At 34.7% G+C, this 24,785-nt stretch overlaps 5 protein-coding genes and 1 long non-coding RNA gene across 11 annotated transcripts; 3 read left to right on the top strand and 3 right to left on the bottom strand.

The window, feature by feature from the left end:
• Positions 1-49: 49 nt before the first annotated feature.
• On the top strand, positions 50-2,030 carry LOC126873217 (phosphatidylinositol N-acetylglucosaminyltransferase subunit Q). Of its 2 annotated transcripts, XM_050633867.1 has the most exons (6): positions 50-346; positions 419-852; positions 924-1,204; positions 1,288-1,480; positions 1,547-1,661; positions 1,754-2,030. In XM_050633867.1, the coding sequence occupies exons 1-6, from the start codon at positions 58-60 to the stop codon at positions 1,942-1,944; spliced, it is 1,503 nt and encodes a 500-aa protein (XP_050489824.1). In that variant the 5' UTR covers positions 50-57; the 3' UTR covers positions 1,945-2,030. The 2 variants fall into 2 exon arrangements, with proteins under 2 accessions (XP_050489824.1, XP_050489823.1); XM_050633866.1 differs by having other exon boundaries at positions 50-852.
• On the bottom strand, positions 1,939-2,941 carry LOC126873227 (uncharacterized). The gene is made up of 2 exons (XM_050633900.1): positions 2,494-2,941; positions 1,939-2,371 (listed from the first exon to the last, which is right to left on the bottom strand). Exons 1-2 carry the CDS (start codon positions 2,559-2,561, stop codon positions 2,053-2,055), a joined length of 387 nt encoding a protein of 128 aa, XP_050489857.1. The 5' UTR covers positions 2,562-2,941; the 3' UTR covers positions 1,939-2,052.
• Positions 2,879-4,284, top strand: LOC126873223 (uncharacterized protein C7orf50 homolog). 2 transcript variants are annotated; one of them, XM_050633891.1, is made up of 4 exons: positions 2,879-3,027; positions 3,148-3,388; positions 3,471-3,648; positions 3,734-4,284. In XM_050633891.1, exons 1-4 carry the CDS (start codon positions 2,946-2,948, stop codon positions 4,004-4,006), a joined length of 774 nt encoding a protein of 257 aa, XP_050489848.1. In that variant the 5' UTR covers positions 2,879-2,945; the 3' UTR covers positions 4,007-4,284. The 2 variants fall into 2 exon arrangements, with proteins under 2 accessions (XP_050489848.1, XP_050489847.1); XM_050633890.1 differs by having other exon boundaries at positions 2,936-3,027; positions 3,139-3,388.
• Positions 4,159-5,623, bottom strand: LOC126873225 (thioredoxin, mitochondrial-like). Of its 2 annotated transcripts, none has more exons than XM_050633896.1 (4): positions 5,602-5,623; positions 4,749-4,881; positions 4,553-4,676; positions 4,159-4,480 (listed from the first exon to the last, which is right to left on the bottom strand). In XM_050633896.1, exons 1-4 carry the CDS (start codon positions 5,603-5,605, stop codon positions 4,367-4,369), a joined length of 375 nt encoding a protein of 124 aa, XP_050489853.1. In that variant the 5' UTR covers positions 5,606-5,623; the 3' UTR covers positions 4,159-4,366. The 2 variants fall into 2 exon arrangements, with proteins under 2 accessions (XP_050489853.1, XP_050489854.1); XM_050633897.1 differs by lacking the exon at positions 5,602-5,623 and adding an exon at positions 5,022-5,131 and having other exon boundaries at positions 4,749-4,948.
• Positions 5,624-12,066: 6,443 nt separating this feature from the next.
• LOC126873228 (uncharacterized) lies at positions 12,067-16,375 on the bottom strand. Of its 3 annotated transcripts, none has more exons than XR_007692342.1 (4): positions 14,036-16,375; positions 13,626-13,892; positions 13,038-13,441; positions 12,067-12,385 (listed from the first exon to the last, which is right to left on the bottom strand). It is a non-coding gene; the product is annotated as an uncharacterized LOC126873228 (long non-coding RNA). The 3 variants fall into 3 exon arrangements; XR_007692340.1 differs by having other exon boundaries at positions 13,632-13,892; positions 14,036-16,307; XR_007692341.1 differs by having other exon boundaries at positions 13,276-13,441; positions 13,632-13,892; positions 14,036-16,182.
• Positions 16,376-16,955: 580 nt separating this feature from the next.
• On the top strand, positions 16,956-23,780 carry LOC126873221 (protein yellow-like). Its single transcript, XM_050633884.1, has one exon. The coding sequence runs from the start codon at positions 17,357-17,359 to the stop codon at positions 18,644-18,646; it is 1,290 nt and encodes a 429-aa protein (XP_050489841.1). The 5' UTR covers positions 16,956-17,356; the 3' UTR covers positions 18,647-23,780.
• Positions 23,781-24,785: the final 1,005 nt, after the last annotated feature.

Raw genomic sequence — 24,785 nt, 5'->3', positions numbered from 1 at the left:
ATGTTTTCATTATGTGATTGTATTTTATACTAATGAAAAATTACAGGAAAAATTACAATGAAAAGTTTATTAATTTTTTTACCAAACAGGCTTTACAAGGAAAATCCTGGATACATGTTTGGTAAAATAGTGTATGATGATAATACAGGAGTAAAAAAATTTTATGTCATTGGTGTATGTAAGGTAGATAATTTAGAAACAATGAAATGTGCCAGTATAATTGGATATTATTCTGGCAGCGAACACAAAAGAGGATATGTAGATAAAAAATATTTAGACTGGATTAATATATGCTTGAATTCTACATTTTACTCTAAGTGTGATATTTATGACTACAGTCTGAAAGGTATTATTGTGAACAATAAAAAAATTTCTACTCTACACTGTCATACAGCCATTATAGTATATGATCAATCAGCATTTAGAGAAACAGAATTATTTGCTCAAAAAGCAGTATCTGGAGACCACTTTTATGAGTTAATGAAAATCATACAAAACAAGCAAATTGAGGGAGAAATACAGAAGAAAGGAAAATGTACTTATGTAAAAGAAACACTACTTGTGTATCATATGTTCTTATACTTTTATCCAGTCCTTTTTCTTGCTAAAATAACCAACAAGTTATTACCAGTTTTAAAATATTCTTTTCTTGGTTTGCATGTTAATGGATGGTTGGAGAATGTCAAATGGATGTTAATCACTGTAATAAAGAACAAAAAATTTAATTTGAAAACTGGTAATTATGTTTTTGCATTAATAATAGATATGTTATTGGGAATTTCAATATTACAGTTATTATTGCATTACTTTGAGTACATATCTCCATCTCAGATACTTTTGGATAATGCAGAGGTAATTTTAAAATATACATTGAAAATAATATTAAATTAATGGTAATATTTTAACGTATGAATATTTTACAGAAGGCTGTCACATTTTTGAAGGATTTAATTAACTGGCTAATGGGTGTACCCGCTGGTTTAAAATTAAATCATGCCTTAAACAATATGCTTGGGAAATTTTTTCTATACCACATACATATGTGGTGGACATTCTTAATATTTATGAAACCTGTAATGGATTTTACATTCGAAGTACTGGTATTATTTGGAAAGCTTGGTATTACATTTCAAATAGCAATAGCAGCTGATCTTCTAGCACTTGTCAGTTTTCATGCTTATTGTATCTATGTATATGCTGCAAGGTACTAAATATATAAGTTATTAAATATATAAGTTATAGAAACTGCAAAAATGCAAACTGAATAATAATTCAATTTTTTATCAGGCTTTTCAATATTCAATTAAAGGGTATTACTGCTTTGTTTCGACTATTTTTGGGTAAAAAGAAGAATCCATTGAGAGAAAGAATTGATTCTTGCCAATATCAACCTGATCAACTGTTTGTAGGAACTCTATTGTTTACTATTCTACTGTTCCTCATGCCAACAACTTGGGTTTATTATGTAGTTTTTACCATGGTACCTTATAAATAATTAAACTGTGATTATGATTATGGTTGAAAAATTTATAAGTTCATTTTACAGCTCAGATTAGCACTAATCAGCTTTGGAGGTTTGTTGACAAGAATGAAGTTTTATCTTCAAGTTATGCCTGTATATACATTTTTTAAGTGGTTATTTCATTCTTATAGCACATGCAGTAAGTGAAATACTTTTAATCAATTGTCAATTAATTGCAAATGCTGTCAATTTATTGGATTACTTACAAATTACACGATTTGTATGTTCTAGGTATTGTTAATATTAAAGTATATTCAAATAGAACAGAAGGTCCAATAATATTAATAATGACAATGGTAGTAGCATCATGGCATTATACATGGGACAAATGTATACCAGACACAATTAATCGTCATCCACCCATAGAATGGAATAAGATAATAAACAATATAATATGGGGTGAATTACTCTATCCATTATAGATTCTTATTTATAGCTTTATTTAACAAAGAACATACATGTGTATATATCTTACTTAATTCTAAAATAAACATTGTTAACTAAATTAGATTCCATTAGATTATTCAATTTCATGTTTTATACTTTTCCTTTTGTTTTCCATATATTTGTTCAACAATTACTGGGTCAATATTTTTGATCATAGCTTCATCAATATCATTTTCTTCCCTCAAGATACCAAAGTATATGAAAAAGGCAGTTAGGCTTAAGCCTATAATTAGACCTTCATAATTTGGTCGACTTCTACCGTCAATTGTATGTCTGGCAGGATATGTTGCTGCTTTAGATGTTGAGTATTTATAAGGCTTGTCATAATCATCGTCATCTTCATCTGTTTTCTTTGAATTGATACTATATTGTAAGGTGGAACACATTTGAAGAAAAGATTGCCTAAAACAATATGTCACTTTTTATCATAGTTTCAAAATACTTAAAGAACCTAACCTCTTTTTTAATACGAATAATTTAAAGATTTAATACAAGAAAAGAGAGTATCATGTATTCAAATATACCTGTTCTCTAAGAATGATTTGCTACTTTTAAGATGTAAAACATTTTTTATTAATTTTAAATGCATCATTCTTACAAATAAGAATTGCTCAACGTCTAATTTGGAAATTCACGTATTAATTTTACCAAATATTATATATATATATTATATTTGGTATTATTTCTCTTTCTTTACGTTTTATTTTGTAAATAATAAATATCACTTAGATATTTATAGACATTTGTACTTTCGATGTCCTTTTATCGTTCAATATTGTTTAATGCTATGAACAGACGTGTCCATAGTCCATACACATGTTCAACGATAACTAACTGTAGAAACAGTTATTTTCGTATATTTGTTGCTTAATTTTTATTTAGTATCAGCTACAAAAATATTATCAGTACTTTAAATGTTGCAACTTTATAGATTCAGAATTATATTCATGCATAGAACACTGAAGTGATTTATACGATGGGATTGGAAAATACGTCAAAATTTAAGGTTATAAGTTCAAAATCGGGAAAACGAATGAAAAAAAACTATAAATCGGGAGGTGGATATTTAATAAATTTTATTCATGTTCCTATATACATAATTGTGACATGAATTTTATTCAAGATTCTGTATAACGCGAGTTTATAGATTTTGAATTTATCATTTACAGAAATTACAGATAAAATAGATAACAATGTTGATACCTTTGCATGTGATACTAATCAAGTGGAAAACGTGAATAAGCGGAACATGAAACGTAAAAGACAAAATAAAAAAAGAAGAAACAACATTAATGATAACATTGATGAAAATATAATTAAAGATGACAAAGAGGAGAATGTCTATACTGAGATAAAAGAGAATCAGGATGTAGAAGACACGAAGAGCGATGAAGAATCATCACCAAACAAGAAAGCAAAGTAAAAATTACTATATATTCATATTTAGATTTTAATTATTTTTTATATTAAATTATATATATGAAAATTGTTTTGTCAATAGTATAGATACAACAAATGGTTTAAATGGTACAGAAGAAATTTATAAAAATAACTCAAAAACTCCAAGACAGCCTTCTAAAAGACAATTAAAAAAACAAAAAGCTGAGCAAAGAAAGGATAAAAACAGGATGGCCAGTAGAATTGAAGCAATGACGAAAGGACTTAATTATGTTTCAAAGGTTTCTTTTATGATGTTATTTTTTAAAATGGTAATATTCAAAATGAAACAATTTTTAATTCTACCTATAATAACTTCATTTATAGTGGAAATATGCACGAAGTGAATGGAAGTTTGAAAAGATAAGACAAATTTGGTTAATTGACAATTTGCTAGATGAAGCTTATATTCCAGATGACATTTTTCCAATAGTTTTAGAATATTTTGAAGGATGTAAAGGAATGGCTCGAGAACTACTTTTAAGGAAAGGCTTGGATGTTGTAAGGAAAGTAGAAAATGAACGAAATAAAGACGAGGTAGAATCTGTTGCTTATCAAAGGGCAAGAAAACTTCTACAAGCTTTACCTACCGAAACCTAAATAATCTGAAGTTATACTTAAAACCTATCAACTAGTTCATACTTTTAGTGAAATTTATTTTACATTTTGAAATTTATTTTACATTTTTTTTATACATTATCCCAACTATTTGTTTTTTTATTCGCGAAATAGATATATCAAATTTTTGTAAATAATTAAACAATTAAATTTTATCTGTTTATTATATTAAAAACAATTTATTTCACATATATATATGAGAAGCTTACAATTGGTTTATTCTGGAGATATATATAAATAAAAAGTTATACTGTATTATACACTTATTACCATACAATATTATACAAGTACTTTAGTAACCATAAGGTTACTCCAACAAAATTACAGTTAAACTAGATTACATTATTCTGAATACTTATCTACAAATTGTTTAAGTTTATCTACATCCTGGAGACCAACAATTCTGTCTAAAACTTTTCCATCCTTCATTGCGATCAAGACTGGAACAGAGCCAACCTACATATATAAAATTTCTATTATTTTCATTATTTCAAGATAGGCAACAAATTTATAAAAATAAGAAATAACCTCGTAATCTAAGGCAAGATCGCTATTCTCGTCGATATCAACCTTTGCCAGTAAAACTTTTCCTTGTTTCTCTGCGATTACCGATTCTATACGAGGAGTGAGCATACGACATGGATTGCACCATCTATAAATCAAATTAAATTCATTATGATAAATTTATCATTAAAATCATTATGACAGTCCAATTTTTACATACGTTGCGAAAAAATCAACGATCACAGGCACTTTGGAGTTTTTAACGCGATCGTTGAAATCTTTTGGATCTTGAACTTTGAAAGCAGTTGAAATCGATTGTTCTTGAGCCGGTGCATTTGCAAAGGCTCTTGTTCCTAGAGCAATACGTACAGTTCTCAATCCAGTTCGGAACATTTTAATGTTTCGTTGATATAGAATAACCTACGACGTGTAGCAGATGTGTAGTAACTACGAATAAATTCTAAAACGTAATAACGATTTGATCAGTTCTAACCTAAACTCTTGTTCGGAAGATTGTACCGTACTGTTGATTGGGATTGAATGAGGTTAGGTATAAAATAACCAACAACGTAAAAATAAATTCTCCACGTGGTATCGTTTGTATAGATTTCATTTTCGTCGAATCAGCTGAGAACTTTTCATTCGATAAACAATAAATACAGATTTACGCTGTACATGTTTGTTATTTCATAGAACTGTGTATATTTAATAATGATACAAATTATATAACTTTTAAATATAAACATAATTAAACGATTGAAAATAATATTTATATGTGTTTATCCTTATAAAGAATCACTAAAGAAAATAAAAAATAGAAAAAACGAATTGATTGGTGTATAAAAAGAATAGAGAATCCTATTTAAACAAATACCGATGATCTTTTTATTACATGCATTTTTCAAAACAGTGTAAGATTGTTCTAACAAGCGTTTTCATACAGTTAAAACACTGTATAAATTGTTTAAATTCTATCTAATTATTTATAATTGAATTTGATGGAGTAATCAAATTATAATTTTCACAACACAACTTTTCAAGGATTAAGATCAATTTATTTTATAAATACCTACCCATGTGGAAAAGCGATGTAAAATACTTGTGTTGTAGCCATGACTTTGATCGAGGATAAAACTTTGGGAACCCTATCTTAGAAATCATTTATTGACAGAGTTCTCATTTCGTCTAATATTGTTTCTTCACCTTTGAATGTGTAGAAGATATAGCCACGAGATAAATAATGAATCAATTTCTTATAAATTTTGCCATCGTCAATATATTATTTTATTTTATTTTATTCATTAATACTTTCCTAAAGAAATTGTCCATGCTATTAGATCCTTTATTTAACCGCTGACCATTTAATTCGTTGATCTTGGTATCTTGAACTGGCGAGTCATTTTGCCAATGACCTACTCTCGTTTTGCGGCCTCGAACGTTTGGACCTCGGTCATGTCCTAATCCTTTAAGCATACGTTATGACACTGAAACATCTAATGACTAAATTCCTTCTATGAAGTGGACTAAAATTATTCGATTGGAAGAGTTTACTCTACTGTATTGTCTATTATCGACAGAGTCGACAGCTATGACTTCTTTACTGATTATTTACAATTTTTTAGATTTTACGTTTACGAATTTAAAAATTCATTTTAATACATCTATGGAAAAAATACTGCTGATGACTATCATTACAGCCTTCACTGAAGACTTCCTAGAAGTTTATATTATGAATAGAATTTGAATAATAATATATCCTCCGAAGTTTCCTTTTCCGAATGCTACGATACTTCTACGAATATCAGAGGAATCCATTTTTCCAGCTTATTTTCACACATGACAATTGTCAAAGTAATTAGTTTGCAATATTGATGATCGTTCACCTTGTCCAATAACATTAAATGTTTTCTATTCATTACTATTGTATTCCCGACTAATGATACAATACGAATAGATTAGGAGATATCCTGTGTTTTCACCTGATGAAAGAAGCATTGACTTAATTATTGAATTTCACGCCTAGAGTGATGTAATGAGCACGAATGCTAGGTGCAAAAGCTTCTACTGTATAGCATGGTCCTAAATTAAAGCATTATGTGGCGGCACCGATTGATATCATGACACTCAGGGTCGATTCGCAACATATTCTTCAATGTTTTTGAATAGCGATTGAATCAAGGCTAAATTACACTTTATACAGTTCTAATTGAGATTTCGGTTCCTTATTGTACACTTTGAATTACTCTGTACTGAAGATCATTAAAATTGTCTGAACATTTGCTATTCTATTAAGAATAAGAAAATAGCGTACCATGTAAAGAAATGGAGCTTCTTTGTTGTGATCAATAGTAGTTGCTTTCTCAATATTTATAAATGACGATCATTTGAGGACTGTGGACATTTCTGGAAGCTCTGTTCTGATTCGCAACTCTTTCCGAGTACAGTGTTTGGCGATGCCTTCTTGATACATATGTATTCCACCACGACGAAATTGAAGCTTAAAATTTGCATAATGAGCCAAAGAGGAAAGAATCGTAGAAGACTTCGATGGGAGAAATTGCTAGGAGGATTTTTTTAGTAACAAGAGAACCGTTGCAGGAAATGAGAAATTGTAGTAACAAAAAAAGCAGTATGGAATAATAATGAAATACCAGTGGAATATCATAATAAGTAATGCGAATAAGAAATAAAATATTAACGATCAAGGAAAAGGAGTTTCAGCAATACAAAAATGCAAGATATAAAAACAGTAATTCCAGTAATAAAGAAATAGTAAGAATACTTGAAAAGGAGTTGCAGGAATGATAAAGGAGTACAGAGATACCAAAGAAAGGATTTCAACAATAAGGATTCATAGAAACAATAGAAAAGACAAAACAAGGACATAAACCTGTAAATTAAATTATAAGACATTTTACGTAAGTACTGATGAAAATTACTAGAGTTTAGATTTACAAGAGATCGTACTTTGCTCCTTTGCGATACATACCCGACAGGAGAAACTAGATCAGACTGATCTCTGACTTTGACTGGAAGATGACTCATTGCTTACAGTTTTGTAATGGTCGTTACGTAAAATGAAAATACATTACGTAATCCGTTTCTTCGCGCGTTCTGAGAGGGCGTACTTATGAAAATAATAGATTTTCTCCATGGGAAAGCCTCTATTCATGGATCAGCACGACACGACAAGAAGCAGACAATCGTTCCCTCCTTTCACGTCGAAACAAAGTCGCGACACACTTTCAATTGCCTCGTTATTAATTTCAATAAACACGATGTTTCATCAGCCACATCTTTATAGCGTAACGATGCGTATGATAATAAAAATGAAAGTTTCTCGCATGAAATCACTGGATTTTTCATACGGTTAATAAATTCTGGATCCTTATCAAAACCTGTTGATACGATTTCCAAATAAGTCAGCGATGAAAATGAAATAAGGAGGAGGAGAAGATGTTAGAATTTACTCGATGTAACTTTGTAGGTTTGAAATGAAGGATGTTGCGCAAGATAGAGCATCGTTGAGATATGACGTGAACCATTACATTCAAGACAGATGGTTTCTTTGAAGCAAACTAGTCAGCTTTAGTCTTCAAGGTCTTGGCTACCTTGGCCACCGGACCATTTTTCTACGTGACCATGTTGATGTTTTTAATCGTAGAAATTTTTTCTTGCAACCAACAACACACGTATTATCTCGCCAAGAAACAACACGTTCGTGTGTCTACTTATTGCGTAAAAGCACCAAGCTGTTCCCTTATACAGCAACGACGCCGCAACGACTGCTGCAGCGAAAATACATTATATCATGGTAGAGCGACCTCCTTTAAAATGCACTCACGCAAAGCAAGGCTATGAGAGGATTTTTCTGCGTTCTTGTTTCTATTTTGTTTGATATCTAGAATTCTCGATATTCATGCGTAATTTTGTGTCGGCGACTTTCGAGTGATATTCCTGGAAGAGTGCCATAATTTTGTGAGTAATTCTCTGTATAATAAAAAAATATAATAAATATAAAATAGGATAATATGGACGTATAATAATAGTATTATCTTAAGTTAAATACCTGAGGCTTTTAATACATTCAGCAATTATTTCTTTTATATATGGAAAGTTTAAAAACAATGCTTGTGAAGTAAATAGGAAAGAAATTACTGCACTTATTACAGCCGTCAATGATTCTCTTTGAAAGTTCATTATTTCAAATAAACTACCATACCTTTCATCTTGTTCCGGTAATCGAGGGTTGAAAATGGGTTTTTGGGGATGAAATCAGTTACGAATATGGATTGAAATATTATTACCAGTTCATTCGACGTTGGTACGTTTTCCTCGTCACTCGATTGAAATTAAATCTATTGCTGAATTGCCAGGAGCAGTAGGCAGGATAGAAAACTCTGAAAAAAGAAATAGAACGCCGGGGGTTTTGAATGGAGGAGCTGAGTTTGTAATCGCAGAGAATAGAGGGGCCAGGGGATCTAGTCAGAATACTATGACATTGGGGTAGGAAAATAAAGGGAGAACCGTTGGTCGTTATGGTAACCGTCGATTTACGATTTCATCTGACCGACAGCATGCTGACTAGAATAGGTGACCCACTACTCCCCAGAAAATGTGTTTTGGGTACTATGTAGACTCCCTTACGTACCAAGTATTTCAATTTCCTACTCTTTCATTAAGTTATCTTGATTAATAGGTACGTTGATTTCAACTTCGTTGAACCTTCTGTCAACTTTAAGTTAATACAATGTCCGATAGAAATACATTTCAGGGAATAGCAATTAAGTTTCATTATGTACGTCGTCCAAATGATAAATATTCTATTACAGTCACTAAGATTTTATTCCATTTCGTTGACAATTTCGTTTATCAAAATACGTTCTCCTGGGATGAATTCTAAATTGGAACACCGTTCGATTCTGAAGAAATGAAATTAACTACTAAGATTTCTTTATTCGTTTGCTGTTAATCAGGGCCACCGAGCTGTCCCGACATTGGAGTTCATTGAATATTTCCCGTGGATTACGTAGTCTCCCACGAAACGTCGCTCAATTTAATTAAACGGTCTGCGTTCCCCGATGGAGCGTAAAAATCTCTGGAAGCGTCGAAACATTTCTCCCGCTTTGGGCTTCGAAGCGGTAATGATCCAATCGGGGAGTTAACACGTCCAATGTTTGCAGACGTGCTCGTTTATCGTATTATCACCAGCTAACTGGTTGGTAATTCTCGACTAGTATTTTTGTTACATGACGGAGAAACAAACGTTTCGATAATCAACTTCCTTCAAGGATAAAATAATAATACTGTACAAAGCTACATATAACTTTAAGTTTTATAAGACACTGAGAAAAAAAACCCGAGAGATCTCCTGATCTGTTCACAGTAAATTAAAGATGATTTAGAACATAACCATCTGTGAAGAACTTCCATACAGAGAGTTAATACTCGTGATCGCTAATTGAGTGCAAAATGAGTTGAATTGCAAGTGAAAACGATGCTACCCGAAGGCATCCAACGTCCTAGTTTTGCTTTCTTCTTTTCTAATCTCGTTTAGACGTACCCTTCATGATCCATGGGAATAACAATTGCGAATCGAATGTCATGAAACTCTTTATCACATGTTGCCTGCATCGTCATTGTGCTAATTTTTCGTAACGCTCGCGCTAACAGCATTACTGCGAAACCTTCGCTTCACTTTTCGGGATGTGTGACACCACGACCTAAATTAGCATCCACTGGGAATGTGGGAGATATGTTCAGCGCTCTTCTCCTGGCCGTAGAATCAAAACTTTAACAGTGGGAATATATATCAATTTAGTCGAAAGGTCCAATTATTCTTCTAATAAAGTCTATAATGTTCATATTTTTATTATCTTAAGATATTATAGCCATAGGTTGTAATTATAAATTATAAGACCTTTATAAGGATATAAGAAATGTAGCTTTCATTGATGATATGCCTCGTGTGATCGAGCAATCGCTACACGTCGACATATTTTCATCGCTGTAAATTCTATAATGTTTGCGACGGACCTTACCTTGTCCTTTCATCTCTTTTAAACTAATGAAATTACCCACCTACGATACAGAATAAAATCGACGCGAACTCGAACAGGTCTGCCAGCCTCCGGTCGATACTTGGAAGACGTTTGAGAAGCTCAGCAGCTTGAAAACTCCGGAAGCACAATTCCAGCGTATTACTTTCAGTTCAGTACGAATCGTTGCCCTAGTGAAAATCACTGACCAACGATTTCACGGTTTTGACTGCTTAAAATCAAAGGTAATCCGGTGTAAGCCTGAAAGCAAAGTTTGTGTCAAAGAGGGAACTTTTAACTCGATTAGATAATTATATGTATAGCACGATTATGAGGTACATTAACTTCGTCGTTTTCAATCTTCTAACGTGAAAAATTTAATATTGAGTTTCATAAAGAGGAAAAATTACAATATATACTGATTATAAATTGAAGTCAATTCTTTCATTAAAATTGGTGAGTTGGAAACGATCGTGACGTGTATAATTCTTGGATTACCACTTCTACTGATAGACACGCGATGCCTACAGCTCGCACAATATCCATTAGGTAAAGATAAAAAGCTGATCATCCAAAGTTCAATCGATTCCAATCGAATATATTCCTTTCCCTTGGCCTGACTTATTGATAGGAGCGCTATCATTCCTTCGACCTACCTCCCTCTTCACGTTTCTAATCCGTAAACCAGCTAGCTTGCCTTCCTGCTTTGATGGTGTTATTTTCATCCACGACGTACAGACATGAAGAGAACGAGAGAGAGAAAGAGAGAGAGAAGGAGAACGTTGGTTTTAGTAGGCCACTAGGAAACGGATGCGCAGGGCGCGGCCTTTGCCGATATACTAGTTCGCACATTTATGATCGTTAAATCAGAACTGACTTATTTCCAGCGCCACTTCTCATTTCTCCCGTTTATGGGCTTGCATACTAACTGTGGCAGAATCAGGTCCAATACCTGGACAGTTTGTGGAATATTATTCAGCGTCCTTGGAATCTGATTCCTGTGTTTCTAATATGGAATAAGGCGCAGTAGCGCCTTCGTCCAGAGGAAAGTTAGCACAGGAAGGTTGACTGAGGAACCGATATTGATCTGAGAAGTATTAAAGCGATCCTTGACAAGATAGGACTATGATGGTTTCATCATGTACGTTCTCCATTTCAAGTTAAAAACGATTGTTATGGAAAGAGCGTAAGAGGATTGTGAAATAAAAATTTCATAGATTGGAAAGGGTATTCTGTCAGCGATTTTAACAGGGAGATTTCCCTACGATTTACGACTGCAATCTGATGCTCAGCGAGGGTGAATTGTCCTGTTTCGAGCTCATCGAACTTTTAGTTTTGACACAGTGGGAGAGTCACAAGTTGAGTTGGAAAAGAATCGGTCGATTTGCGATGAACGAAAGGAGGAGGCGTCGGTGGAAAAGAAATGTCCAAATAAATGATAGGTTGTCGATTCTAACAGCAAGTTACTAATGGACAGATTCGAATAATTTCTTGTCGATATCACGTATAGCAAAATTTATCTTTATTGTGCTCGAGCAATTTATCTTCTGTTCGCATACATGGCGCTACATTAGCCATCTGCGCTGTTTACGATTTACAGCGTCGAACCTTTCATGTAACTTTATTTCTAGCGCGTTGCATAAGACCGTTTGTCGATGCACTGGATCAAGTTCGAATTTTTGTTACGTTCCCTTCTTGTGATTATTATTTCCTTCTTATGATCCTCGCAGAAAAAACTTATCGTTTCATTGATGCAACTTGAAGTGAAAGCTCGTCCCGACGAAGGCTGCAGTTGATTGTGACCGTGAATATTTCGTGCCTGGAATTAGCAACGAGATGAGTAAAGAGGATATGAAACGAGCAATGAGTAAGAGGAATTAACGAATTGTGGGATGCACCGTGTCACTACGATTCAATGGAAAAACAAAGCGAGTGTGGCCAGTTAATGATAATAAAAATGAAGGTATAAAGTGGGCCGTGACACAGAATTTTCAACCGCGAACGCGACCAACGTTTCACAGAGGATGTAAAACTGCGTCGGCATAAAAGAACGACAAGGACGTTGATTATATTATTTTCAAGCCTACGGACATTTACTATTAAGCATATCTCTTCACGGTTCTAGATAATTAGCGTAGTCAATTTGCGGTGTTGTTCAACGATCGAGATATACGTATTAACATATCATATCTGGTAATTTTCCAGAAAGTTCTTATTACTTGTTCTTATACCAGTAAGTAAGTTCTTATACCAGTGTAAAATACTATACGTACGTCACGTATCCACTACATAAAAATCATCAAGTTAACTACACGCTCATCGATATTCTCGAGACGTTAATTTACAACTTCCAGAGAGACGATAAAAACATTGGAAAAAGTTGCATCACAAAGTGACTCATAGTGATTCACTTTATATATTTCTGTAATGACTGGTACCAGTCGATATATGATAACATCGATTTTACGTACCTCAACGAGTTATAACGTTCGCACGAGCCGGTACACGAAGAAAGAAAACTGATGTAACTGTGGATACCACGGATGCAAAAGGGTCACGAGATCGTGACGTTTTGGTGAAAGGTTTATGCGTTAAATTCACGGACGCATCGATTAAGATCTAAGTACTACGGCCACAGATGTCGAGAGAAGGACCTACGAAAGTTTTGTGGTTTGCATCTTTCGAAGGTTACAGAGATGCAATATTTACTCTAAGATGAAGACAGGCGTTGTGAAACACGTCGGAAGGAAAATAACACGACGATTCTTAGCGCGTCTTCACTTGTTATTTAGATTCCTCGGATGTCTTGAAGAGGAATTATCGTTTCGCAATGTGCTAATCATTGACACAAGCAGGAAAACGGAAAAATTTCGATCTGAAAAAAGATATGAATTTCTCACTGTATTAAATATTCATAACGACAATTCTATTCATCGAAGAAACCGTTAACTGATAAGTAAACAGCGAACGTGCCATTATAATGGCTAACTAATAAATAGGAACTCGATTATACGTAATACTTGGGAAGGGATGAGCGTTAATTAAAATAACATTCTTACACGTACGTTAAGTGCTTCTAAGCGCTGAAAATGGCGCAGTACCCGCTGGTCAACTGCGAGTAAATGATATCAGCAATATTAATAAGTTACCAATTAGCATAAATCTGTAATTCTGACCCTCTTCTTAGTCTAGTAGTCTGCATGCCAATGTAACGTCCGGTTACCTGAGACACATTTGATTCTTCCCAATCATTATTTCTCCATTTGATTAACTTTTCAATATTGCAATTTGAAATGAGTATCGCGTAAGACCGCGTTCGGTTATACCTGTAATATTCGCAAATATTTGTACATTAGAATACTTAGTGGAGTGAGAATAATGTTATCGCTAAGGCACTAATAAGCAAGTCGAGCTATGCAAATTCGAAACGTAAAACAGAAAGCGAACGTAACAAGTAAATAATACATACTTTGGAAATTGTTCTTGGTCTTTGATTTTTAAGCTAGTACTTCGAAGAAATTTTCAAGGATCAAAGTAAAAATAGTCTTCTGCAATATTCGTCAAAGCGGCTATGTACTATCAGACTCGTTTCGACCTGGAATCGATGGACGATGAAACGAAAAAAATTACTGATCACCGGGCACGTCGACGTCGTTGAAATAACGAGCTCGCCAATAATATCTAGTTCGTTGGTGGCTCGTGAAAGATTATTTCGTTTACCTTGGATAGTTGCCTAGAAAATAAACTGTACAGTGAATGGTATCAAAATATGTTGAAATGTAATGCAAACAAGATGATGATATATTTCGCAGTAATAATCCAAGATGACCTATTCCAACGATGTTTACGCGAATCAGATATGCTATACGGAAGATTTGGAATATTCAAAATATTTAGAAGCGTTTTATGTCAAACAGTGTCTTAGAATAATTTAATTCTGCGATTGTGAAACTTTCCTCGGTAACAAGCTGACGTCTGATCAATAGCATTCCTGTGATGACTCGCGTTAATGAATTATAAGGAACGAATTATATAGTATATTATATAATTGCAGAAACATGGCAAGCATCTCAAGTCTCTATAACGGATGAAAACAATGAATAAGAATAATCCTACGGACGTCTGGAAGTATCTGGATGGCCATGATGTTGAAATGGCCAACACCTATTACAGATATACTACCAGTGCACACGCACTTTATTACTGTTATAACATTACGTTATACACATTACATGATCATTCGTCGACAGTTATGCTTCGCTCGTCATCGTTCTAGCGCTTAATAAAACTCTTCTCTATGGATCATTGTTACAGGTGACCTTCGAAATTCTTCTAATATGTATTTACTCTCTTACGGATTAGAGTCTTCCTTCCCCGAAGTTACAGGAATCTAATTTCTTCGTAACTTTAATTCACAATTTTAGCTCGATGTAACGTTTAACCGATCGTTTCTCTTTCCCCGATTCTCCGCTTCGTCATACCTGTAACATAAAACATAAGTTGGAAAGATATTGGCTTCGTGATAGACGATTCTTGTCGCGAGCCGTACACGTGTTCACAAATTCTATGTTCTTGATGAATTCTTATAAATACTTGAACGATTGCCAAACTATTATTCTACTCCTTTCACGTGCCGTTTTACCTTCAAAAATACGATACGCATCACCCATTCATGGACTCGTAAAACCGTCCATCAAACACCAGTAACCGATGGCAACTATTTTTAACAATTTCATCAAGCCACCAGTGATTGAATATTTTCTTTTAGCTCTAATCATGGTTCTTGCTCAGGGGTATTAGAGAAAATGTAATTAGTATCTAACCATATATAAATATCCAATACGTTATGTTTTCCATTGAATACATCATTGAATAGAAAATTTTGCATTTATGTGGAATATTAGGAAGTAGATTAAACTCGATCAATTTGAAATAATTAACTTGATGGATTCTGTTTCCTAAGGAACTGCGGAGGAATTTTCGGAGCTCTGGAAGATTTGACGATAAAGTGTCTTAGACCGTAGGATAGTTATTGATCGTAACCGTTATCCGATGCATTCATTAATATATTCCATTTGATCGAGATCAATGGATCATGCACCAAGGAAATTGATCTGCATGCGGTTACTTGGGCAACACTATCGATGAAATGCTAACACTATGACCAATATTTCCGGTTGACGTCTGGTTTGAGATAGATAACACTGATGGTAAAGTACACTGTAACAGGAGTATAAATTTCTTTTATTATTGTTCTTCATTTGCTTACGATGAATTGTAAATTATATCCAACTCTTCTTTTTTTTTATCACGTTCCCCTTTGATAAAATGACCTACCTTTACCAAGAAGAAAAAAACAAGTCGAACGGGATTCCGAGCAACGCAGTTGTACAAGGGTGCGATTCGAAGAAATAACCGTTGAATCGATTTTTTGGGATCATCCTGGGCAAGATAAAGCAGAGCATAACAACCTTTTCTAAGCTCACCCTTTTCAGCGTTTCCTTTTCAAGCGGATCCGGCCTTACAACTCTGAGCCGAGTACCATTTTATTCTCAACCGTCTTTCGTTTAGCGTAACAATGAACGTACGCAGTAACTATCGTAGGATACTAAGAAGAGTATTAACTTAATTACCAGCTGGAAATTGATTGAAAATCACCGGTCAATAAATTGCGAATGAATAAATAAAGAAGAAAATAATAGATTAGACGAAATAATATTTTCAACAAGATTCTAAGAACAGACTAATGGTTCTCTTTCTTTCCCTAATTTAATTGTGAAATATTTTTTTCGATATATTCAAAGTAGAATGGTTTATAATATTTTTTACTGGATATTGACGCCGAGTGTAGTATAAAAAGCACTGTGATCTGTTTTCAGTGTCAAGATGAAGATAAATAACGTAAACAAATGTAGATTGGATTCAGCTATTTTAAAGATAATACAGCTTCAAAGGTCAATTAGAATAATGATTCTGCAAATATGAAGCATAATTTTGTGCTATATCAGAAATGATGTGCATGAAATTGATTTTATGACTCGTAACCAGATAGATACCGAGCAAAAAATTAATATTGTCATCAGCATTTTGGTGAATCATTGTAAACGTGCGACGCAATTAATTGTTTCGATAAATAAAAAAATTAACTTAAGGTACAATACGAACGACGTTCGCAATGACGAATACTGATTCAAACCAGGAATGTTAACAATGCATCCTCGGCACGGTTAAGTAGCCGAGCTACGTTTTGCGTGGAAATTATGGTGGGGATACCTTGCTGGGTGTTCCTGTTGCACATACAATATCCACATGCATCCCTATCCACGTACGATCACACGTGTAGTGTGTACACGTGCACAGATGATCTTAGTGTGTAAATACAACGACGTCGGGTGGGGAGACGACGCCTCTCTAAGCGACGCTCCGCGTCTTCGTCAGTCAAACCGCGATCGTCTCCGCGTGATGGGCCATAGTTCAGAACGCTTAGTAGAATAGGTAGCAATGGTCGGTGGACAGTGTTGAATCAGTTAGTTGACAAAAGCAGGCCAGCCAACACAGTTGGTACGCACGGAATATTCTTCACACCGTTCCGTCGACGAGAATAGACGCTCTTCCGGATCTCTGGCGACACTTGCCGGACCACGAACACTCTTGTTCCGGGTATCAGTTTTCAACTGGTTCGTCCACTGGTCTTTGTCTCTTTCTGCCACGTGATTGGACTAAAAAAAAAAGTGACAGCATACTGTGATAGATTGTAGAACGTAAAGTGGGCGAATAAAGTGTAAAAAAAATGAAGAGCTCAGCATTCTTGCTGCTCCTTGTTACCATGACCACGTGTCATGAACCGTTCCAAGTGGTCTTCCAATGGAACACGATCGACGTGATATGGCCGTCAGAAGAGAAACAAAACTATGCGACTGAACACGGTGATTACATTCCAGCTAACAATTTCATAGCTGGTATCAAATTTTGGAAGGGTAAAATGTATCTGACGGTACCAAGGTGGAAAAGCGGGGTACCAGTGACGCTGGGAGTCACTTCTGCAACCGTGGTGAACGGCAATACCGCCCCTAAGCTGGAAGCTTTCCCTAACTGGGACATGCAGGAAGTTGGAGACTGCAACGCCTTCCAGTTGGTCCAAAGTATGGAGATCGATCCAAAAGGACGTATGTGGGTACTTGATTCTGGAAAGATGTCACCTCTCTCTGTAGAAGTGAAGATCACCTGCCCACCAAGGCTGGTGATCCTGGATCTCGAGAACAACGGTGAGATTTTACGAACCTACGAGTTCCCTCCACAAGTGGCCCGTCACGGTACAGCCCACCTAAATGACATTGTCTTGGATCACGAGGATGGTGGCATGGCGTATATCACAGACAGTGATCGCGAAGATCCAGGCATAATCGTCTACTCCCTCAGTAACAATACTTCGTGGAAGGTCAGGCATGATTCCATGAAAGCTAAACCCGAAGCAGTAAGATTCATGGTCTCTAAGAATCTCATTAATATGCCTATATCTGTCGATGGGATTGCTCTGTCTCCGGCAAGTGTTGAAGACAGACAAGTATACTATTCACCACTGTCTTCATTCCATTTGTACTCTATACCAACATCGGTGTTGAAGAGCAACCTAAGCAACGTAGATGAACACGTTAAGGAATTGGGAAAGAAAATTTCTCAAACCGATGGAATGATGATGTCAGCCAAGGGAGCGTTGTACTTTGGACTGCTGGCTGACGATGCTGTAGCTATGTGGGACACTAAACAGTCGTTCACTACTGGCCAAAGGGTGATCTCTAGAGATCATGAAAGGATGCAGTGGCCGGATACATTTGCGTTCGATGAGAATGGTAACTTTTACTGTGTCACTAATTCCTTGCAAAATATACTGACCAACCGAGTAAACACCAGCGTGCCGAACTATCGAGTAGTCAGAGCGAAAACTGCAGTCAAGAGTTATCAGTATTTGGAGGACGGAACCGCACCGGAGCAGCCGGAGATACCCACTTCAGTTGCAAACAGGATTAGTCTCGCAGTTGCTACCGTATCAACCATTCTGCTTGCTTTCGTCGTAGTGTAGTAACATCTTTCTCCCTTACTTGTTCCCTCGTTCTTTTTTCTTCGAACACAGTCGGGTATACCAAAGACATTCGTTTTATCCTTTCAGTTAAGTAATGCACAGATACCCCGTCCAGTGTTTTTGGTGACCTTGAACATTTAGAGTAATGATCGTAGGTGGTTTGGAGTCATGATAAAAAGGACAGAGACCTAAGATTACTTGACCATTCGCGATTGCCATAAGTACTTGCTCATTTTCCTTGTTTTTCTTATTACCTTCATATTTTAATTCCATAGATACTTGTATTTGAAGTATCTCTCTCTTTAAATATATCTGGAAAAATTATTATTCCAGAAGATCGTTAAATTTTTATGGGTACAATACCTATGGTGAAGGAAATGGCCTTAAATGATCAATTAATTTTGCATGAAACAAAAGTTTTAATTCACAATTATGTATTATTCGCGATGGGACTTGTAAATTGGTGTTGTCAAAACGAAGCTTAAGAATCCTTCTAACCAACGAATAATTGGATCATAAGATCAAACTGCCTGTTTGCATAAAAATCTTGTAAAACGTTTTGTAGTGGCTATCGAAAGTATTGACATGCCATTTGGTATAGAGTGTACATTTTAATCAGTTAAGATACAAATACATTAAATTATATATCATTTAGTAGCATTTTTATATGATTACTAAAATATTTATTTATTTATATATAATATGATACTATAAAAATCAAATGCGAAATTGGATAAAAAAACATCTCATTGGAAAATAAGGCTATGTGCAAATACTTTTCAAGACCATAGAGAAAGTCAATGTCACTTTTGATTACAATTGCTATTTTTGACATTTTCATCGAGCAAAATTGATCTCCTGCAATTTAGTTACCAACAAGCGTTTCTGCATTGTGGCCTCTGTTGCGAAGAAGAGTAACAAATCTATTTTTTTTTCCAACGTCGGCAACGACTTAATATTCTTACTTTTTTATACAATACGTTATATCAGTCCACTCAATGATAAAAAAAGAGGAAGAGAGAAAATGTTTTCCTAAATTTTTCAAAACGAGGATAACTCACTCATGTTTCTCCTGCAAGAAGAGGAAGACATTAAATGAAAAACTCTAACTTCAAAGTAGCAGAACTTTCACTACATACAAACGTGATATATTAATGATTTCATCATTATTCGTTTTCTATCTTCATTAATTCAGTAGTTAATCGGGCCGTTTAATTGAATTGCTGATCGTTAACTCCGGCCGCAATAGCCGAACAAAAAGAATTACATTTTTATATGGGGCGAAACTTTCGCCGCCACACCATCGCATTCACACATAATTGACCTCGAATTAACATCATCAATGGAGACTATTAAATCTGCCAGTGAAATTAAGACGCTTCCAGTCCGATTGCATGACTTCAAAGGGAAATTGGAAGAAGTTAGCCACGTTGCGCTTGTAGGGTGTCGTGTACAGTGTTGAAAGGAAGATGAGGCATTTGTCAAGACCATGATGAAAGCCATTATCGATGAAAGTTCCGGCCGTCGAGGACTCGTCCCTTGAAAAAGAACGAAATATCAACGAGCATGAGTTTAATGGGATCATAGCTCAGCGAGATAGAAATGACAACTCGGGAACGAACAGTAGGGCAGCGATAATGAATGATCTTTTCTAGTTCGAGAAATCGATCCTCTGTAACGCGATACCGACAACATTCCACGCCTTGGGTTTTGATTGTAAGTCTCAAAGCGAATTGTGATCTAATACGACGTGTATTACATTTATAGTTTCTATTTTTTTTAACTAAATTGTTGCTGAAACAATTGTGAAGCATATTTTGATTTTCAGGCTAAACATCTCGACAGTCCATACTGCTTGATTTAATTAGAGCATCGTCAATGCGTACAATCGTTAAAAAGGGCATTCGACCATACAGAAAGTTAAATATTTAGTCAAATATTTGTCGATCCTCTAATTACTTCAATCAGCTTGCGAATACAAAAGTATTAATCCTATTTAGACATATATGAACACAGAGGATTCATTTCAAGGGAAACAACCATTGATTATCAGCCCGTTACCATATTACCTTGTGTTAGTAACACGACGATAACTGCTACTAATTGTATATCTGTTATTTATATCCGTGACATAATCGTTTTAGTTGCGACAAAATTATGTACGATGAATCCTCGTATGACCTTATGTAATAGAGATGTCTATTTTTTTGATCATTTTCTTCTTTTTTTCTTCATTAGTCGATCACGCAAATGGGAGAAAGCTGAAGATCAATGAATTTATTATAGTACTTTAGTCTCATCGCCTTATGAATCGAACTGTGAATACGTATACTATATATAAATGTATGTATGTATGTATAATTAGTGTGTACATTACACATGTAACATGTACGAGTAGCTTTAATACATATGGCCTTATTTGCGACGATGAATTGAAACTGTATACTACGTTCCGTTGGAAAATGTGACGTTATGACTCATTTGTCTGTAATCGCTGGTGAATGCAACTTTCCACCATTTCACGGCATATATTGCTTACAATTATTATAGATTCCAGTATGTTATTGAAAATTCAGATTGATTCCTCATTTGCACGAGTATCTTTAGCGCGTGAACCTGTGTACTATAAGTTAATGAATAAATAGAATAGCCCGTCGAATCGTGTACATATACTACTGATCACAAGTCTCGGACCATCTCCTTCATTATCACATTTTAAACACACAATAAAATAAACGACACTATAGAAAATGTCTGTCTATATTCAATATTGTTAAGCTTTTGTGCATTCTATAAAATGTTTCAAGAAGAATTCTTACAAAGGCTGAATTTGTATATATTTTAATATTATAAGGCTGAATTTTTGCAAAATGACACTATCTATCAAATGATGGCCTCGAACTTCTGCTCAGTAGCTAGAGCTAGAGGCCGACTATTAAACAGATACAGAGCCAGTGTGAAATGAATCGCTCATACGGCATATCACGCGTTTGAGATCTACGTTTTCACGTGCATTTATTAATGAAAAAGAGAAAAAGAGAATATCCAATCTATCGGTGAGTATCATCGATTTAAAGTCCAACATGGTCTTTCGAAAAAAAGAAACTCGAAGACGTTCATCAAAGGAGCATCGCGGTAATCTCACTTTCAACCTCTCTTCCCACAATTGTTTCTTCTTTCAGCACGCAGCGTCCCAGTTTTGCGGCAAAGTGAACCGCACGCACATTATTACATGCGACGAACGGAGTCGGGATCTAGCCCTGAACCACGAGTCAATGAACGCCCAGGGAGAGGCTCAGAAGATTACAAAACTGCGCTGAGAATACTCGTTGCACCTGAGATTAATCGATTTAATCTGCTCGAATCATCGGGAGCACCTGTTTTTAGCTCCTTTCCGCGGATCGCATCTATTTTTCAATCAGCCTAAATCAGTCCAAGATGGAGATCACGAAGACTACAAGGAACAAAAGTTCCAGCAATTCTCAAGTTGTTGATGATGACTTTTATCTTTCTAAAACATGGAAAAACAAATTCATGTATTTAAAGTTACATGGAAAATTTTAATGAGATATCATTATTAATTCTTATGTTTTGCGTTTATGTTTATAATATTTTTGAAATGTATGTAAAATAGAGATTGGAGATAATACCAGTAGAAAATCTATAGAATGAATCATGAAAGGAACGTAAAAATACCGAATGAGTGGCTTTGAAAAGATGTCACGACATTCAATTGCGTTTACAACAAATGATGTCATCGCACTATGAAAAGAATATTAAGTGTCTTTCGACTCGTAGACAGAGTTCGATGTTCAAAGTTGTTGAAGATGGTTTCCATTCGCTCGTCGGACGATTAAGTGCTAACCGAGATGTTCAGAAAGACTGGTCGACGAAAAATTTGGCTAAAATTAAAAGCATTAGGTACCGCGTCATACCGACTACCCATATTTAAATGTCGATCATACATTCCCTCCTCGCCAGCTACAGCAGTTGAACCATTAAATTGAATCAAACAATTCCGAATGATGAACGAATATTACACATTAAGAACTCAAGAAATATTGTATATTTAACAAGTGATCGAGGAATTCAAACAAACGTTGTCTTCGTTTGTTTAAAAAGTCACGCTTATAAAACATATCCGACAGGGCTATACACTTATCATGGTGTTGTTCTTAGACAAGTAGTCGGTAACCAGTATTGAACGATATTAGAAAATATTATAAAAGATCTGTTATGAAAGATCGTAAGGTTTCGATGATCGACCAGTCTTCCGGAATTTTAATCAAGAGCGGCCTTTGCGCCGCTTTTTAACTGCGGAAACGGGTGTCGACAGTACACAGCAAGGTTCTATCGTATAGTAGATTGTAGATTTATAAGTATGCTTTCTATTACGAGAGAAGCTGGATTGAAGTTTCGTTTTGTTTCGTCGAGGGTCTCGCTCAGTTGAGCCCGATTACAGCTGACTTTCAGGCTGGAACGCTTTACGTGTGATTGTAGAATCGTTTCCTGTTTAGTCCATTCTCTTAAACCTACAAAGGAAAAGTTCACATTAGATAATCAGTAGCATGATGACAATTACGTTGATGATAATGCCCGGCTAAGTGATTTTCGAGAAACGAAACGGAATGGAACGAAAGTACGTTAATTACATTATTTCGACGTCGTTCTACATATTAGTAAATCTCCGTATACTAAGAAGATTAATATATTTTCTATAGCAGTGATAGTTCTTTAATAAATAATACGAATAATTTTTCTGCGTGAAAACACAGAAGAACGAAATTGTTTCGCATGGATTTTGAAAATTTGTGGAATGTGTATACGGTAGCGTTTATAGCAGAAAATGCTATTTTTACCAATGGAAACAATGATTGTCTCTATCCGGGTCATGGATTTTTTCAAAATCGCATGAGAGATTCGTGTGGAGGAATTTCATCTTTCACGTGGAATTGATCATTTTTGATGAAACACCCTATACATTACGTAGAATAGCGGTACAGATTCAAATAGAAAATGCACTGCCATTCATATCGATAATAATTTTATTACTGTGTGTTTTAGAAGAATGTAGTACTGCTATTGTATAGTGCTTATGTAAATTATGCCTTATTAATAAAGAGATAGATGTTAACAGTTGTCGTTATTTTCAGCCACTCTCCATTATGCGTTATATAATTGACTCATAAATAATTTCTGAATAAATACCTCATCATATTTTTGCTGCCTTTTCTTATAATAGTATTTCTAAGCTCTATTTTTAGCTGTTAATTATAATAAAGTTCCATTCATGTCAGTGTCTCAGGAAATAGAAAACTCTAGGAAACATGTCTGATGCCAGATATCAGCAATAAAATTTCAAATGAAATTATGACGTAAACGAAATTTTGGACATATAGATGATGCTACATCATAAGGTATTGTATCGCTTTTATGTTACTCTTAGCTTGAAACGAAAGTTATATTTGATATATACCTGATTGATTACACATTGGTTTAGATAAATAAATATAAATATATATATATAGTACATATGTACTTAAAAATATAGAACAATTTCAAACTTCAGTTCTATTCCGTCGAACGAGCGCTAGATGTTTTCTAAGTATCTTAATAGATGACTCTGAGTACTCTGTTTTATCTGACTCGGCACAGTCGATAATAGCAGATACAATTTGTAAAATCGGATTAATGAAATCTTCAATAGTTCACGAAAGCATACACATAGGCATAGATAAATATAGAAAAAAATAGAATAAATAAATACCTAGTACTAAACTGATTTATTTATTATGCAAATCTTCTTCTAAAAATTCTAACATGTTACTCTAGTGACATGTTTAGTGACAAATTTTGCAAAAAAACATGATGCAAAATCTTTATATACATATATATTGAAATGAAATTATATCCTTTGAAGAAGTAATCACAAGAGTGTACAGAATCATTGATGCTTGTTGAGGTTAGGAGATTAGAATCTAATCGGAATCTAATCTGATTGATACACCATCGTTGATAGACAATGAAGCTGTAGAATAGCATTAAATCTGGATGGGTCACGCAACGAAGGAATTATCAGTTAGCGGTCTTGCTTTTGCGAGCTACCGGGAATGCGATTCCAAAGGGATGTATGTATGTA

The sequence above is a fragment of the Bombus huntii genome, chromosome 14, assembly GCF_024542735.1.
Source record: "Bombus huntii isolate Logan2020A chromosome 14, iyBomHunt1.1, whole genome shotgun sequence".
Taxonomy (NCBI): Eukaryota; Metazoa; Arthropoda; class Insecta; order Hymenoptera; family Apidae; genus Bombus; species Bombus huntii.
The sequence above is the reverse complement of the archived record's forward strand: the minus strand, read 5'-3'. Positions and strand labels throughout refer to the sequence as shown.